The sequence below is a fragment of the Leptidea sinapis genome, chromosome 15, assembly GCF_905404315.1.
Source record: "Leptidea sinapis chromosome 15, ilLepSina1.1, whole genome shotgun sequence".
In the NCBI taxonomy this organism is placed as follows: Eukaryota; Metazoa; Arthropoda; class Insecta; order Lepidoptera; family Pieridae; genus Leptidea; species Leptidea sinapis.
In genome coordinates this window covers 9,205,665-9,224,868 of record NC_066279.1, presented here as the reverse complement: position 1 = coordinate 9,224,868, position 19,204 = coordinate 9,205,665, and the positions used below count along the sequence as shown (strand labels likewise).

The window sequence follows — 19,204 nt, the reverse complement described above, 5'->3', positions numbered from 1 at the left end:
TAAATTTTGTAGTACTTTTGTATCTTTTAATATATTTATTGCTTGCACATTGATCTCCAATACCATAATACGGTTTATTGTGACGTGCAAGTGGTAAGTATATTAAAATATTACGAATAAAAATAAATTATGTTCGAATGAAGTAGAAAGATAGAAAATGAGGTTCTATTGCTTACAGATCATAACATAACTACAGATGTTTTATGACTTTTTTCATTTCGTTGGAGAGTTTATTGATTCTTTTGGATAAAGCCCTAATCTTACACCAATATCTTTAGGTGTACGCAGCACAGGTCGTGTTGGAAATGGATGGTAGGAACTCGACGACGGACTACGAGGATATGATAAGGAGGATAATGTATCCCTCTCTAATAATGACGTTATTGGACTGCAAGTATCATCTGAATCTAGCCGCAATTTATCACTTTTTTCTGGATACTCTTTTGGAAATGATGACAATTCTCTATTTGGAAAGGTTTTTGGTGATATGGGTGTTGAAACTTGATCTAATGAAGCTATCTGACATAAGGTATCGCTAGAGTTACTTTTAGCTCCTGAGGGAGAATCATCTTCCATAGATGGTTCATAGGTAAAGCTAATTGAAGATGTTACTTTTTGAGAAAAATCACTTACTTGACTGTCAGTCACAAATTGTTCACATATCTCAGTTCCCTTATCTAGCGATTTGCTACAAATATCACTTGCTCTTGATAAAATATAATCATTATATTTGCTGTGACTACTCAAGGTAGTATTGAAATCATCTGACAAATACTTATGTTCATTTGTTGAAGTGTCAATAATTTCTGAAGAGAGATGCGTCATTGATGTTTTTGATTCACCTGAGAATGTATAAGTCGGGCATTCGGAGATAGGTTTTAAATCATTGCTGGATGACATATTTCGCATGGAGCCATCACTATTTCTACTCAAGCTTAATATATCTTGCCTTTCATTACCTTCTTTGAGCGAATTTTCAGGACTACATTTGGCTAAAAATCCTTTATTTTCCCAACCGTATAAATCCGTTTTATTAGCTAAACATTCACTACTTGGGCTCTTTATCTTATTATTTAATCCTTCTGTAGATAATAATTTTGCACGACTTTCGAAAGAAAAGGGATCATCGATAGAAATTGGGCGTGCCCTTGTGAAGTAATTTTTTTCGGACAAATCATTCTTAGGTTTTCTTCGTATATATCCAATCAAAGAATCTGAAGTCGATTCTTTGAGTATTGGTGAATATATTGGATTTTCAAGCTTGTAAACTGACTTATCCGTTTTATCTTTTTTAGTTATGACATCATCCGGTACATTACTCGGACTTTTAGAGTTAATATTACTTTTTGTCAAATTTTGCTTCGTTAGAATTCTGTTTAATATTTGTGAATTTTCTTGAATGATTTGTAAAGCTCTTTCACTATTTTTTCGCCCACACTGTACATGTTCTTGTGGACTATCATTATTAGCTTGCGTGGGCGTTAATGCGATTTCATCTTTTTTTGCTGATTGCATCATTTGAATGTTGATGGTGTCCGCTTGATTATTGCCTGTATTTTTAGTTATCTCTATTTGTAAAGTACTCTCATCATTTACTGAGTCTATTTTCCTTTCATATTTTTCGGAACTAACCGACTTTTTACAGACAACTGAATGCGTTTGAGGTAAGGAGGATGCCCTTTCTTCTACTGATTTTGATGAATCCTCACTATTAATGCAGTTTACCGTTAATGAATCAGTTTTCTTCGGTTCCCTTGAGTTTCTTTTAGTAGACCTTCTGCTGGGAATATTGTCATTATTAGGATCTGTTAATCTTGCTCCGAAAAATTCTGGACTATTTTCAAAATATTTATCAATTTTTAATGGTATTGGTTTCTCGTCCTCGCTGACAATTATACTATCAGACTCTGGACTTCTTGATGGGCTGTCTAAATCTGATGTATATTTTTCCGAAATATCTATATCTGGAACAAAATTAGGGTACATAGTAAAACTGTCAATTAGGTCTGGTGGTCTACAACTTATTTGTTTAGATAGTGATGGCCTTCGAAGATTTGCTTCAAAGTCATAGCAAAAAGAAGATTTTTGCAGGTTAAGGTGATGGTATGGTGATAAATCTACGGGACTTAAAGCTGCAAAGTTTGTAGTTGAATACTTAGGCCGTGATTCTTTTGAGGTTTCAACTGTTGGTACAAATGAGTCCATTGGACCTATTTGACATTCTTTATTGGTTAAATTCATAGAGTCAGATAGTTTTAATTCAAGCCTTTCAATATTAGTCCGGAGTGGTGAATTCATTGAAGTTTCATTAAAAACAGATATATTTTCTTTATGTTGTAATTTTCCAATTTTAGGTGATGAAGGAACAACAATATCTTTGGGTTTTGGTGAAGATTTTTTATCTTTGCGAACTGGAACAGCATCTAGAGGTGTACGTCCACTAGCTTTCTTATCATTTTTTCTGTCATCATCTATATTATCTACATCTGATTCACTTCCAGCGTTGTTTTCATCACAAAGACTTGTATCTGTGCTAGAACCAGTATGGGAAGAATACGATGAAGATTCACTGGAACTACGTGAGCGTAATGACGCAATCATCTCGTTAGCTTCCATTTCTGACACTATAATTCCATCACCAGTTTCATCTAAATCAATGGATGCTTTTCTATTTTTGTTAAGAGCTTTATCCATTTTTGCATCTTTCCACTTGACGGAGTTTCGCCTCTCTAGTGATCTACGACTCTTGGCTTCCTTCCAACTTATGGTCTCACTCGAAGTACTGCTCATGTAAGACGATGTTTTTTCGTGATTAATTGAACTATGTCTAGATGGTGGCACTGCTCCTGGAGGTGGCCCAAGTCTGCGGCCTCTTGAACTAACAATGGCACTTTTACCCAAGAGTAAATTGTTAACAGTTAGCGACGTGGGCGACGTTGGTACACCAACTAAAAGAAAGAGAAAGCTCTTGAATATTGGTAACCAACCAAAGTGTATCCGGTCCCGGTAAATCTCTTACCTGCTGCATGTCGAGCACACGCCGCAGCTAAAATGACGTGAGCTTGTCTTTGTCGCTCTCGGAGCCGAGCGTATTGTCGTTTTAAAGCCCCAATATCTAGCGATAGTCTGTCGCCTGTACCTGATTGTTCCTGACGCCTAGGCATTACCTAAAACAACAATAACGATGGTTATTACTTTAATCTTTAATTCGTATTATTAACTTGCAAAAACGGGTAAGTATGAGGATTATGACGGAATTTGGCATACCTACATAATATTGTTTATAACTTGGTTTGACATATTTTAAAATATTATTCACAGGATTTAAACTTTGTTAATTGTATGGCTTAACGATTGTTTTTAAGTTATATTTAACTCTGGAGAGCACGCGGGTAGAAAGCTAGTAAATTAAAACTCGTCAAGCGTTACGTGCAGTATAGTTAATAAAATCTAGAATAATTCTTACCGTAGCGAGAGCCATTTTATTACTATCGTCACTAGATTCACCTTCGTCTTCTGAATAAAATAATCGCAACCCTCTCTTTGTCATCGATTGCATCTGTAAGAATTATTAAAAGAAAAATCTTAAAATATCACACTTGATATTATTATAAATAAGATCTGTAAAATATTTTGTAGCACGTTATTATTATTTATATATGCAGGTATGTATGAAGTTTCTGATAATCGTTAATATTTTAAATAATCACAAGCCACGTGTTTTGTTTATAAATGCTACAGTTGATTAAGAATTACAGCAGAGCATTTTCTAATGAAACCCTTCCATTTATTTATAGATAATGTCTAAACCTAACCGAAAGCGAACACCTCAATACGAGTAAACTGTTTAATTATTATATCTCTTACCGCCGATTGCATAGGTGGATGATAAGTAGGTCGGGTGTGGGATGTAACAGGAGGCGTAACCCTATAGCGGTGAAGACTTCTTAGTCTGGGCAGTTCGGGAGCTGAGTTGAAGGCAACCACTCGAGCTACGAGAGCATCCCCAGCTTCATACACAGCACTCGCACCTCCGCCCATGCAACTGTAGAACTCATCTGCAGACCGAGCGGACAGTATACGACTGAAATTGAAAGGATATTATATTTTATTGTATTATATTTGAGATTAATTATGATTTTGCTTGGAAATGGGAATACGGTGATAGAACGAGATGAAAGAGGATAATTGTGAGGAAGAACATAAAAAAAAGGCTCGTAGTGTTGTAAGAAATAATACATGCAAGTACCTATGTATTTTTTAATCGCACACACAATTGGTGCACACACATTGAATATCAAATAGACGGTTGACAAATGTAGTACGACGAGCGTAGTACAATCTGCCAAAGATACAACCAATATATGTAAGTGGTGGTTGGAGGAAAACCGTTACCTTTCTGCTACAAACTCCTGTAATATTTGAATACTTTAAGCTTTTTTTTGGGACTTTTCACGTATAATAGTGTAAGGCTTCAAAAGGTAAATATAGAGACAAAAACATCCAAATAATGGATGCCATCCAAAGCAATTTTACATGCGTAGCAATTCCTCAATCATCGTTTGATTTAATACGAAAACCTCTAAGTTCTTCAAGATATCAGCTGATGAGTAAACTTATAATACTTCCCTAATAAATAAATTTAATTGAATCAAATTAAGTAACTCTGATTGACTTACTCTTGGAGCATATCCCAAATGGCTAAGGCTGTTAAAAGCAATATTTCATTTCCGTCTAAAAGTATTAGGTCCCATATTCTTAGTAAACAATCTCGGGGTAACCACGTTGCATATAGCGTTAGGAACCATTGCATTGTGAACACATCCGGCAGTGGTGGTTCCACACCTCCACCTGTAATATACAATAAATTATTCACTTGAATAAAGCTAACTATTATTTGTTATTTGGCTTACTCATGCAGACCAGTTTTGGATAAGAAGTACAATATACATAAACTTATAATGCCTACTACTCGGCTAAGACGAGTTAGTAAGTCTTTTGTGGGGCATTGTACCAACATATTTTTACAAGATCCCAGAAAATGTTCTAAACAAATGTACCTACTGCGAGCTTCATAAGAATTGTTAAAAGCGTTTTTGTGGTAAAGGTTATTATAATATAAATTACTTTCTATAATTTTATTGTACGATATTACATTGTTACAATGTTTTTTTTATAAAAAAAAAGCCCTCTGAGTCTTGCGCCCGTTTTTCTGAAGTCTGAGGCATACTTTTTCGAATGGGTGGTAGTTTTTGACTTTCAATAAGTGATATAATATCGTATTTTGAATAAATTTATTTGAATTTGAAGTCTTTTCATAAGGAATGGAAACATCAAAGTCAAATTCAAATAAACTTTATTCAAATTAGCTTAAACTAAGCTATTTTGAATCGTCACCACAAGTATTAATTCTAAATTACTAAATTTACCATATTATGTTCGTAAAAAGTTGAGATCGTGAGAAGAACATAATATTAGAAACTCAACGGCCACTCTTTTTAATCAAATAGAGTATTTTGCATTGCAATGTAGATAATAAATTAGTTTTTAAGGTGCTGCATCCTATATATGATTTTGTCTTGTTTATATTATAAATTATTTAACGGAAAGTAATAAATAATTAAATGAATAAATATAAATTATGGTATATTGGATGCATCAACCTTTAGAGCCTGAACTCATTGTTTGTGCAAGGATGCTTCGTGATAATGATGGTCTTGATTACTGTCACAATTAGAAATTGCATCCAACAAATACAATGATTCATTAACTATGACAGGTCGACTTGGTACCACAAGCAGCACCCGTTCACGACGCCGCCGCAAGAAATGCCATTAAGTGAGCATGAGGAACCATGTTATAGCATATCTACGCATGATATCTAAAAATTACAAAATGAATACTCACAAAGCAAGCCCACAAATGATTATATATCATGCAATTACAGTGGATTCTATATAAACGAAACGAATTTAATATTCATATTACATTCTTAAGATTGTACAATCTTAATATTACGAAGTATTATTACTAGGTGGACCAGGAGCATCTATTTTCCATACTTCTTTATCCTCTATATCTACACACATCAAAAAAGTCTAAGCAACATGTACTAATTTAAATTTTAGGGTGGCTTTTCACATTGTATTTTATTTTTAAAATAATATTTTTAGGGTCCTATGATGTAAAAATAACAACTGTTGCCTTAATAAGTTCTTTTAATAACAGAAATTAACAATATTAGAATATACTGCAGAAGCTAAGGTACATATTTTTAACAAAATGAAATTTCTAAAGAAAATGAATTCATGAGAAAGAACAGGATAATTTAATACAAAATATGGCTTCCTCTGCTATTCAGAACTTGTCGGCAACGATTATCCATTGAATTAATGAGACAGTTTATGTCATATTGCGATATTCGCTCCGAGTGGAATTGTAGCAAACCCTTCAGCTTTTGGGTTGTTGTCACTCCGTCCAAGTCCTTCAAAACACGTCTCTGGAGCATGTCACCTCAACCCCATGCGTGCTCGATGGGGTTGAGGTCTGGCGATTGTGCAGGCCAGGGCAATACCCGGACGTTCTCCGTTGCCCAATATTAACTGGTTCGCCGAGCTGTATGTGAACGCGCATTGTCATGCATTAACGTAAAATCGGAGCCAAAGGTTTGTGCAAATGGATGGACATAAGGTCTGAGAATATCCTCAACGTAATTTTCAGTATTCATGTTTCCATTTACAAAAACGAGCTCAGTTCGCCTGTTCTTCATAATACCCGCCCATACCATACCTGTTGAGCCGCCGTATGGATGAACTTCCTGAATGCACCTGAGCCTTTCAGTATTTCCGGGCCGACGGGACACTCGCACCCCTCTTGTATCAGGCCTAAACCCGAAGCGCGACTCAAAGGAAAATATAATTTTATCCCATTGTTCCTGGGTCCATGTTCTGCGTTCTCAACACTTCTCTAAATTCATTTCGACGAGCGCGATTCCCGTGACGTATCGGTAGGCACCTAATTGGGCGTCGAGCTCGTAGGCCGTACTCATGCAGTCGATTTCGCATGTACCGGTCTTGCTCGGTGGTTGTACTCCTTTTACGGCCTGAATGCTGTTCAACGGTTTCCCTTGCGTTATTGTAGCGCTGCCGAAGACGACAAATACCTGAGATTGATTACTTCCCGCTTGCTGTAGGGATGTTCCCTACAGCTCGTTGCATTTCATTTGCCGTCAAATGACGTCGCTCCATGTCGTAAAGAATATCTAACAATTCAATTTTGTCGCTAACTTTATTTTAATGGTTGGTAAAATTATAAAATCAAGACTAAACGTAGCAATAAAAACGCACTTAAATTCCCTTTCATTTAATTTTATGAAAAAAACAAAACATAATCGAAATTTTTTCTTTACAACCAGCGAGTATGTCATCAATAACAAAAAAGTTTACATACCTATGCACTTTTGAGTGAAGACTTAGAAATTAATTAATATGAATAGTAAATTTGTAATATCATGCATGTTGCTTAGACTTTTTTGATGTATGTATATCTATACTTATATTAAATCTGTAGAGATCAAATTTCTGTACAAAGAAAAAAAAGATCAAAAACGAGTCAGGGGGATGTAAGAAGTCCCGATTTTTTTGGAATTTTTTGTTGCTCTGTCTGTTTGTACGGGCTAATCTCTGAAACTCCTGGACCGATTTAATTGATATTTTGTATGATGATACCTTATATCCCCGGGCAACATCTTAGATACTTTTCATCTCGGAAAATTAAAGAGTCCCCATGGGATAGTTAACAACCTCTACTTATTTAAATAGCGCAGTACACAACAACTTATGGACATAATTTAATAAAATTTGGCATGTTGATACCTTATATTGCTGGGCATCATCACAAATTCTTTTCATTCCCGAAAATTAAAGACTTCCCGTGGGACAGTTAAAAACCTCTACTGACTTATATAGCGTAGTACACAACAACTTATGACAATATTTAATCAAATTTGGTATGTTGATACCTTATATTGCCGGTCAACGTCTTAGATACTTTAAATTAAACAGTTCCGTGGGTAAGGTAAAAAGTATAGTAACTTATACAGCGTAGTACACAACAACTAATGCACCTAATTTAGTAAAATTTTCAAGTTGATACATACAACAAGTTGATATATATAAAATTTAAAAATCCCGTAAAAGTGACGGGCTTCCGCAGGAAAGTAAAACACTACAAAAATATAGCCCAGCATAGCGTCATTAATATTAAATAAATTGTGTGTGACGGACGTCATTTCCACCTGAGGCAAAGAGTGAGAACGACAAGTCATTTTAGGTCAGACTTACGGCTGTTCCCAATATACTATCTACAGATAGAGATAAATTACTACCTTCTACTGTCAGCAATTAGCTGTTTATAATCTGAAGGTGTCCCAATATAAACGATAAGTCATTCTTATCGCCTTATATTGGGACGCGTGAATTGCAATTTCCATACAAACTTCAATCGCTGGTAAGCTATACGTCGTCCCATTGACAGACAGCGTGTACGGATAAGGTGAGTTACCGTCGATAAGTTTATTGGGACAGAAAAGTCAACGATAGTTACGGTTTTTATCTCAAGTATGAGATAGACAATATTGGGAACGGCCGATAATAAATAGGTACAACGATACATACAAAAACTTAATCTTACAACCCTGTGAAAACCTCAGCCTTCTGGTTTTCCAAAGAAGTATCTACTCTTATTATAAATACGAAAGTTTCTATGAATGTATGGATGTCTGGATGTATGGACTTGTGAAAATCTCAGCCATACCTTTTGACTTTCCAAAGAAGTATCTGCTAATATTATAAATACGAAAGTTTGTAAGAATGTATGGATGTCTGGACTTTTGGACCTGTAAAAATGTCAGCCCTACCTTCTGGCTTTCCAAAGAAGTATATACTAAAATTATAACTACGAAAGTTTGTAAGAATGTATGTACGTCTGGATGTATGTTTTTTGCTTTTTCACGAGAAATCTACTAAATGAATTTTATTGAAACTTTAAAATAATAAAGCGTATATATCAGAATCATACTTACATAACAGATATTTAAAGAAGTTAATCTCTGTCTCTACTACATTATTTACTACAAATATTTCAATAGTTATGACGATGACGATAAACAACCGAGTGCGCGATATTGTTGTGTGGTCCGGTGGCAGCCAGTGGAACGGGCTTGCGGTGACCGGACGGCTGCAGATGGAGGGGTTATTAATTTTAAACATCTGCAGTTCCAATTAATTTGCATTTTCAATGACAAGACAGACAATGAAAGCAGGCATACATTTGAACATGCCAGGTTTTTCCCACAGCCTACGTGACTTGCTCACGCATTTCTAATCGCAAAATCTGCATGTTTATGCTGACTCTAATAAATCGTTTAACATAATTTACCAGGACATATGAATATATTGCAGTAACTACTTTTAACTTTTGCATTACTATCAAGCATCATAGACATACATCCGTACCTATCTATCCTTACAAACTATATCGTTTATAATACCTATTGGTGAAATCATCATAAAAATTCTTAGTATAAATTAACATATAGTACACAATATAATTGTTCGAACACTTATGGAGAACGGGTGAACTGATTTCATGATTTTTAATTTAATCATTGAAAAATTTACGAAAAACGAAAGACTTTCTTTGATTTAAAATCATTATCACAATTTTCTAGAGGCTAATCTTTTTTTATGGAAAAGGAGAACTAAAGAGCGTACGGGTCACCTGGTGTTAAGTGTTCAACGCCGCCCACATTCTCTTGCAACACCAGTGGAATCACAAGAGCATTGCCGGCCCCTTATCTCTGGATCTACTAAACAGATTTTGAAAATTCTGTTACCAATAGAAATCCAAATTTTGTGAGTTTCATACTATATATTAACCCAAAAAATGAAAATACTTTTTCATAGTAGTAGTTGTATTTGTAATATACTATAATTATAATTTGTAAAACCGTCTAACACTAAAATTAAATCATATGGCAATACAACGTTTGCCGGGTCAGCTAGTTTTGTATATTCGTATAATAGGCGATTCTTTATAACTTATTAGCTGACCCGACAGACGTTTTTCTGTATATAATAAATAAAATAATGATTTTTTTATGAATTTGTCAATAATATATCATAAAATCAAGAATTGCTTCGTAAAAATGCACCCTGTTGTTGTAATAAAATTGTTTCACAGCATAACTGTCAAACCGTTGCGTCAATAAATTCGACGGGGTACGCATCAAAGGAAAAACATACATGTTGTTTTTATTTAATTCCGAGCATTTTCCTATTTATTCACCTTTTTAAACCTTCCCTGTACTTCCACAAATAATTCAAGACCAAAATTTGGCAAATTTTTTCGGTCCAGCCGTTCTCGAGTTTTAGCGAGACTAACGAACAGCAATTCATTTTTATATATACAGATTTGAAAATAGAACGTGTTAGACATGTCCGTTAAACACATCCATATTGCATATGTGTATGCAAATGTGTTTCAAAAACAAATTCACCAGAGGATTAAAAATTAAACAAGACAGTACAACTTACATGGATAGTAATATTATTAATATAAATTTTAAAATGGAAACACTTCTAAATCGTCAATCACATTTTAATCAACGATTGGGAAAGTTCACTAAAAACAAGAAATCCGCTTTTGTAATAATTATTGATAAGTTATGTTAATACCGTCAGATATCCTTTGCAAGTAATCCATATGTCGAGCTAGCTTAGGTAAGCGTAGCCGTAATAGATCACGAAACGCTGCCATGTCGGCAGACAACCCCCGGAGATCATCAGCGAAGTAACCTTCAGGTAAAACTGCTTCAACTAAATATACCATTACCTGTGAACAATGGACATTACATTTATAAACATAGTGTTCATTTAAGTTATCCTCAATATTTGTGTAATTAGAAGAAAATTTGAAAAACAAAATTTTATGAACGATTGTTTATCAAATTTTATTTGTGTATCGATCTTAGAAGTGAGGGTTATCACTTTAAAAACATAACATATTGTTTAGATTTACAAGAGCGACATCTCAAGTCAATTTCCTAGTATGCAAATACTGGGATTGAGCAGGTTATCAACTGTAAAGTGGATCCTGTAGATGAAGCCACAACCTGAGAGTTGAACAAAGCAAACAGAATTTTATAGCGAGGCGGTACTCGAACGGTTAGCTCAGTTGGTTAGAGCACCGGCACGGAACGCCGGAGGTCGTGGGTTCGAATCCCGCATCGTTCATAAAAAAATGTTTTTCAAATTTTATTTGTGTATTAATCCTAGAAGAGAGGGTTTTCACTTTAAAAACATAACATATTGTTTAGAAGAAAATAATTAATCGTTCGTTAGGTGGAGATACAAAAGTCCTGCTTAAGTCGACTTCTTAAGAAGTCGACTTCCGTAAGTCAAAACACATAGTAAACCAAATAAAGTTTGTTGCTTAAGCAAAGGTTAAGATTTTTGTATCCCATGACTATATTTCAATGCAGTTTGTAAAATTTAATATCATCCTGTGTGTTCCACTATAAAGTCGACTTACTTTTAAGGAATCTGATTCAGACTTTTCCATTACTTCTAAAATAATTGCAGCTAGCATGTTGAAGCCTTGACAGTAGCCAACATCTTTGTTCCATCTGAAAAGAAAATAACATAGAATGATTTCATAAATTGATATCGAATGGGACGCGTAAGATAAAAGTTATAAAAAATTTTAATCACCGCGCGTAAGCCAATAGAACTCTTCGCAGCATTGCCTGGTTCTCTCGACCCTCCGTTCCACAAAATAGGGAACATCCTGTACGATGTAAGTCCTAGAAAAAATAATGTTGTTAACAGATGTCAACATCAGAGTAAAACATACATGATGAGAGTTCAAAGAAATGGTATTCAAAATTATTTACATTAGGAATATTTTGAATTGTATTTTAATATTATATATCCGGCTTGACAAAACACATGTATAACCTTGAGAATTTGAGCGCTTAGTTCTGCGTCGTCGGGCTGTGCTGTGCCTCTGAAACAGGCACGCTCGGCAACCGGCCAGTCGATCTTTCTGGAACTGAGGTGACGTTCCGACAGCGTGAGCCATAGCTGCAAGCAGAACAATAATTATAGAAAATTATTGTGTTTACTTCAATATTGGTCGTTTGTAGTTTGTTAATAATTTGTATGAAAGCAAACGAAGCTCGGAATATTTAATAGTAACTGATAACAATACGAGAATGCACAACCATTGTACGTTCAATGGATAACAGCAGAAAAAAGAAATAGTAGCTATTGGCTATTTTAGTAAATGTCTCAGATTAGAAAATGTCATGGAACTCATCACTATTATTGTTGAATCGTCACACTAAATTATCAAAACATAACAATATTTTAATTGCATTCCTGAGTCAATGACAATGAAGCTTGTTTATATTTAGATGCCAAAGTAAAGTAACCTTTCTGCGGAAGTGTTGAGGGACGCCAGCTGGGAGCCGAGCGACCAATCGCATTGCATGCAGCCATTCTGCGAAGCCTCCCTCGCCAGGGCCCTCGTGACCCGGCACCACACCAAACCGGGCATTTGTATCTCCAGCTGGTAAACAAACATTATTTACAAATTGAAATTTAACTTCAACTTAGTCTTTACGTACGTCTTTGACATTATCATACTTTTCTGATGTTATTGTATCACTTATACTACTATCCTTTTCCAAAGCCACACAATATTTTAATTATTGGCGGAAATTACTATATTCCTATTTTTTTAATAGTTGTCTAGTGTAATGCATAGAATAAAACTAGCTAAACGGTATCAAAAGTTCAAAGTCCGCTAATTGGATTTGCTATAATTATTGTTGTGATGATCAATACTTATAGGACTAAGATTTTCGTTAAAGACATCGTGTTATGTGTTTGTACCTGTCCCGGATTTTGAAGAACTTGCCAAATTCCTGAGTGAATTTAAAATGGCACTCATCTGTCCTGCACAAAGCACACATTGAATAACAAACACATATCTCACACATGTACACTATCTGGCTAATTCAGCCATCGTAAATACGATTTATTTTCTCTAATTACTCGTTAACACTTTGGAGATACTTTTAAAACACAAATTATAAAACGAGGAAGTACGTAAATTCCTTTTATAACACGTCATTTTTGTTAATATATAAGCAGCCAGCTGACGGGATGTTTACTGGGCAGCCTGTTTCGCGCACCTTGTACACCCACACCTCTGGACAGTAGTGAATGTCAAATCGATGTGCCTACAGAAACAGTGCAGGGACTGAACAGTTTAGCCTGATAAAGTCACATGGTATGTACTTCGGGCATGCGCAGAGCCTCAAAACTGTGAGTGTGTGCGTCTTGTATCGATCACACACCAGCGTACGTATTATAATATTTTTCAATGGTACTGAATACTCACGTAACCTGTTATGTCTGAATGGAATGGCTATTAATACTTTCTTGGACACAATATAGTTTAAAAATATACTTTTTCATTTACTATTAATTTTCATTGCATCATTTTATTTTAAATTGTTTATATCTCTTTAAAGATTATGTGAAATAGTAGTGTAGGTAAGTTACAAAATAATAGTTTAACTAATAAACTTTGAATGAGTAGTTTATTGACTTATTGGAATGTTTTAAAGTTTTATTCGAGACAATATAAATATAAGACTTATATATTTTTCTCATTTTTAATATGTTTATATTATGAAATTCTTAATAATTTTTGTTTTATTGCAAATTATTAATTTTTGAATTGTCGATGATGCCTATAGACGATCAATGCCATTTCGACACTGAAGTGTCTATCTTAATAAACAAACAGTAAATCATTATCATACTTATACGCCGTAGTATTATAGTGAACGCGCCACAAAGCTTCTTTTGTTCTCTCCGAAGTCGATCTCGAATCCGTAAATATTTAGCCAACCGCCCGCCCGTTCTTTGCAAGTTGTTGTTCCATTCATCGAGCTGTGAACGAAGGCCTTCTATATCTAAAATTCATAACGATAGTACTATAGTGATAGGTATAAAGAGACTCTGCCAAATAAATATAATACTAGAAGGGTTAGGGAACAAAAGTTAATTAATAATAAAAAATCAAATTATAACGGTAAACGTACAGATAGATATATGGTACCCTATGTATTTAATAATATAGACATATTAAGACAGACCCCCAAGATAAAGATTGGATTACTTAAGAAAAAGCTTAATAATGTAATATTAGATAATATCAGGTAATAAGTATAGAAATATAATATATCATAATAATATAGTTATTCGCAGCTTGCATTGTTATACTTTAATTTTAGAACCATTTTATGTTATGTTTGTATATAATTAGGTTATAAGTAGGTTATGTATAAAATTAATGAGCGCATCTCGCCGATAAACATAACGTTTGGCGACTAAATAAATGTAATTTAAATGTAAGTTAATATATGTAAATAAATAAATAAATAAAAAAATCACTTATCGTACATTTTAATAAATTATTTAGACAATATGCATACGGTAGTCAATATCTTTCCGCTTTTAGTAACCTGTGCTGGTTGCTAAAAGCGGACAGTGCCGTTCAATGCCCACATTTTTCTATTAGTAAAAATATAAAAGCCGTAAATTCTCTACAGATAGAATTTCGTTCAGACAAAGCCCTCTGTAAGAATATTGATTTCAATTTCAAGTTCCCAAAAATTTAATAGTTGAATTATATGACAAAAATTCAAAAACAATGCAAGACAGATGCTTTGTAGAGTTTTAAAGCCCAAAAGGAAATATTACAGTGGTTAATGTCTGCTCATTACGTATGGATTTGTTGTATGTAGGTATGTGAAGCTTATGAAACTATAAATTAAAATAAATAGTCAATTATCGTTATAGTAAGGTCTTATTAGATATTTGCTCCAACAAATAAGAAATAACATTAGAATAGTAATTAATATCAATATTTTACCAAGAGCTTCCAGAGAGCTGCGTTCTATTTTATCAGTTTTATCTTCACAATTTGATTGTGATGACGACACAGAAGCTGCGGTTGATCTGAAAGTATTATTGTTGAGGGTTGAGTGAAACACGCGGCTTACATCGCATGAACCTTATAGCAATATTATTATTTCCACGAGAACCTAAAGCTTTCCTAATACTCAAGCCAGGCTAATTACGAATTTATTTACCTTAGATAACTTATTCGTCTAGATAGAGCTTCTTGCTGTTAGATAACCGATGAAAACAGGTTAGGTTTAATACTTTAGGGTGCGTGACAACCTACGTCTTACACTCGCGTTTTGCATCTCACTTTTTTTTATGGAAAAGGAGGACCAGCGAGCATACGGGTCACCTGGTGTTAAGTAATCACCGCCGCTCACTTTCTCTTATAACACCAGAGGAATCACAAGAGCTTTGCCGGCCTGTAAGGAAGGTGTACGTGCTATTTTGAAGGTACCCATGTCATATCGTCCCGAAAACACCGCACAAGGAAGTTCACTCCACAGCTTCGTAGTACGTGGAAGAAAGCTCCTTGAAACCCGCAATGTGGAGTACCGCCACACATCTGGATATGTGGTGGGGATGATATCCTAGCTTGTGGCGTGTCGTGCGAAGGTGGAATTTGGCGGCAGGAACAGGTGAAACAGCTCTTTGGAACATTCCCCGTGATAAAATCGGTAGAAGACACATAATAAAGTGATGTCTCTACGCAACGCCAATTGATCCGGCCATTCACAGAACACTGGGTCCCCGACAATACGGCATTGGCAATGGCAACGGAATTGGCAATCGCTCGAGATTTAGAGACCCAGAATTCCGATACTAGGCGAGGCTGTAAGGGAAGTCGGAGTCGAAGTGCGCTGATACGACAAATGGGGTTTTTTTAGCGGTAAACGCGTAAATTTGAGCCTTTTGGGGGTTAAATTGGACAAGGTTCAATTTACCCCATTCGACCTTCGCAAGAGTGGACTCGATAGAAGGCAAGTTTATCCCGGCACTGGTCGACAATTTCCCTCGAGAGACCTGCATGGCCCGTGTATACGGGATCTCCCGTGCTGTCGTCTACATAGCAATGTATGTTGGAGGTGTCGAACATACCATAAGTCATTGATATGCAGAATAAACAGTGTGGGAAATAGCACACAGCCTTGGGGTTCTCCAGCGTTCACGGGCTCCGGGTTCGAGCAATATCCGTCGACAACGACCTGTATGTGTCCAGTGAGGAAGCTGGAGGTCCACTTGCATTAGCTCTCAGGAAGCCCAATAGATGGAAGTTTTGCGAGAAGCGCCTTGTGCGATACACTATCAAAGGCCTTCGCTTTATCCAGGCTAACTGCCAGCCTTCCCCCTTGCTTTCGATAGCCACCGCTCATCTATGTGTTAGTATACCAGAAGTTCACCTGACGACCGACCATGGCGAAAGCCGTACTGTCAGTCGTTGACCAACTGGTGACCCTCTAGGTATACTAAGAGCTGGCGGCTAATAATACTCTTCATGATTTTGGAGAGCAGGGAGGTAATAGCTATAGGCCTGTAGTTTGCCGGATCCGAACTTTCTCCATTTTTTGGATCGGATGGACAAGGGCTGACTTCCATGAGTCAAGGACTACACCTTTTGTATATGAGTGCCGCAATAAACACGTTAGCACCGGCATCAACTCAGGGGCCCACGTTCTAAGCCCCCGGTCCGCTCGACTTCCTAACGTCTAACGAAAACAGAGCTCGTCTAACAGTTTTCTGTCTGAACTGTACTTCAGGCATAGAGCTCTGACACCGCAGGATGGTCGGCGGTGTTTTTCCGTCGTCAAGGGTCGAGTTGGAGCCAAACAGAGCGCACAGGAGGTCGGCTTTCTCTTTTGCCGTATGGGTCAGGGTGTCATTCCTCATATGAAACGGCGGCAACGACGGCTGGTTGAAGTTACCAAGAGCAGCTTTCGACAGCGACCAGAACTTGCGTGTTCCTGTCGGGTAACTGGAAAGTTGCTCGCAGATTTTGACGATGTGCTTCGATTTCGCACGGACGATTTGCCGCTTAAAAAATCTGGAGGCACGGTTATATTTCCTCTTAAGACCTTTGCAGTTCGGATTCTTTGAGCCCAGCGCCGCAACCCAAGTTCGATACGCCAGTTTTTTGCAGTCAGATGCTACTTTAACTGACTTCGCGATCCAGAGCTGTAATCTGCTACCGATCGGTACTACAGAGCTTGGTATAAAAATATCAATGCCCTGTAGTATCACATCGGCTACTGCAACGGCGCAGGCACTAGGATCATCCGAAGGGAAACAAACCTTGCCCCAAGGGTTAGGATGCAAAAAAGGAACGCATCCTATCCCAACCTGCTGACTTTGGCACTACCAAACGCGGCGGTTCGCTGGTGGTCTGCGACGTGGGCGTCGGATAGGCACTACACTCCTGACCAGGCAATGGTCGGACGTTCCGAGAGGGGCGTCGACAGAGACCTGGTAACTATCGGGATGTGTCGTCAGCAGAAGATATAATAAGGACTGCATGTGGCTATCCACATCCGGGAGCCACGTTGGCAACTCAACCAATTGGGACAGACCATACGCCAATGTAAAATTATGCGCAGACTGCCCTGCGTAGTGTGTGGTACGTGATCCAAGCTATTCGGCATTGTGTCCATTGAAATCACCCAAGACTTTGATTTCGGCGGAGGGGATATCCTCCCTAACGTACACACAAACCCCGGCATGAGCTAAAAGATTATACTCAATTTTGTACCCGGGGTACGTTAAATATGGCGTATCGCTAGTCGGCACGCCGTCTCAAGATGGTCTTTAAATTGGAGGGAATTCCCCTGATATTGCAATAGTCCACGTTGAGCGTGGAGCGGGGTGCCGTGGTGTTACTGCCGCGTTTGTGCTCGGACATGCGCGGCTCTGTGCCCTCCCCAAAATACGACGGGCAGCCTCAGCGAGAATGCCCTGTAGTATCACATCGGAGGGATTCTTACCAGAGCCGGTACCCTCCTGGGGTAAAATCTTTTTAAGGTCCGCTGCGAAACAGAGCGGTACTAGGCTGCTTTTTCAAGTTTAGAACTAACCACTATTTTGAGCAATGCACGCACACTTACACAAAGTGTCATACAAATCGCGAGTGTAAGACGTAGCTGAACTGAACTAATATTCCTGGCCTGTTTTATCGGATGTCTAGCAGCAAGCGACTATCTCAACGTTTAAATTATCTAAGAAATGATGTTAGTAAGCTAGTTGATCGTATCACTTCTTACCCGCGGCTGTATTCCGTGGTGCTGTACCTCCAGTACCTGTGCTCTGAGTACAGTTCATCTAATAGATCTTCAACTAAGGTGATCACGTCCTGTGACTGTAAATATAATGAACATAAACTATCAATCCACATTCTAGGCCTGGCGTCTATGACGGGCGCCATACAACTTTATATCTAATATAATATTCAGACACGAACAAACACTCATATATGTATTCTATGATACAGATGTTTGTACCAACCGTGATTCGAACAAGAGATTCAATAGACTATGAGAACACCTGATGTTCAGGGTTCGTGCGGGACACTCCTACCAATATACTAACGTACGGACGAGCTGACAGAACACCTGATGTTCAGGGTTCGTTCGGGGCAGTACTGCCATGCCTATTGCAGCTGCGAAATAAATTAACCGTTGAACTTCTCATAGAGATCTAAATGAGAATTTAAAAGAAATATTATAAGTGGTCACTCTTTGTGGTACGACTTTCATTATTATTGCTGCGAACATTTGACACTCTCAGAACAATTTGTGAGTGGCAGGAGGAGTTATAGATACGCAAGTCATACCAGCTGAAGCTGTGAGGATAACGGACGCAGTGCGGGGTATTTGGTTATATTTAAGATCTCCCAAATAGAATTCGTTTACTTGTTTTCAGAAAGACATCTGATAGTTGGCTGTTGGAATCCATTTTGTTGACAGTCTAATGATAGGCTTTAACTTGACTTCTGAACGCTAGTACATTTACAATTTATGTTTTAGTTTCAACTCCTCGCAACATAACTGTTCTGTCAGTTAAATCAAAGAAACAAAGCGAGCTTTTACAAACTACAGTAAACAAACAAATCAAATCATTCAACCAAAGTGTGTTTATAAAATAGCGTGTTTTATTTTAATAAATCTATCTATACC

The 19,204-nt window shown here is 36.9% G+C and overlaps 1 protein-coding gene across 1 annotated transcript; it reads right to left on the bottom strand.

Annotated features, from left to right (window-relative positions):
• Positions 1–230: 230 nt before the first annotated feature.
• Positions 231–13,474, bottom strand: LOC126968193 (TBC1 domain family member 30). The gene is made up of 13 exons (XM_050813052.1): positions 12,957–13,474; positions 12,494–12,630; positions 12,018–12,143; positions 11,772–11,863; positions 11,593–11,686; positions 10,737–10,893; positions 4,680–4,851; positions 3,868–4,084; positions 3,467–3,559; positions 3,020–3,167; positions 2,594–2,948; positions 634–706; positions 231–239 (listed from the first exon to the last, which is right to left on the bottom strand). Exons 1-13 carry the CDS (start codon positions 13,012–13,014, stop codon positions 231–233), a joined length of 1,731 nt encoding a protein of 576 aa, XP_050669009.1. The 5' UTR covers positions 13,015–13,474.
• Positions 13,475–19,204: the final 5,730 nt, after the last annotated feature.

Bases quoted from the DNA above. Each gene is read 5' to 3' on its own strand.
- LOC126968193 (XM_050813052.1), bottom strand. From the start codon at position 13,014: ATGAGTGCCATTTTAAATTCACTCAGGAATTTGGCAAGTTCTTCAAAA. The intron at 11,864-12,017 runs GTTATACATGTG...TATTTTTTCTAG, and splicing joins TAAGCGCTCAAATTCTCAAG to GACTTACATCGTACAGGATG. The intron at 3,168-3,466 runs GTAAGAATTATT...TTGTTGTTTTAG, and splicing joins ATAAAATGGCTCTCGCTACG to GTAATGCCTAGGCGTCAGGA.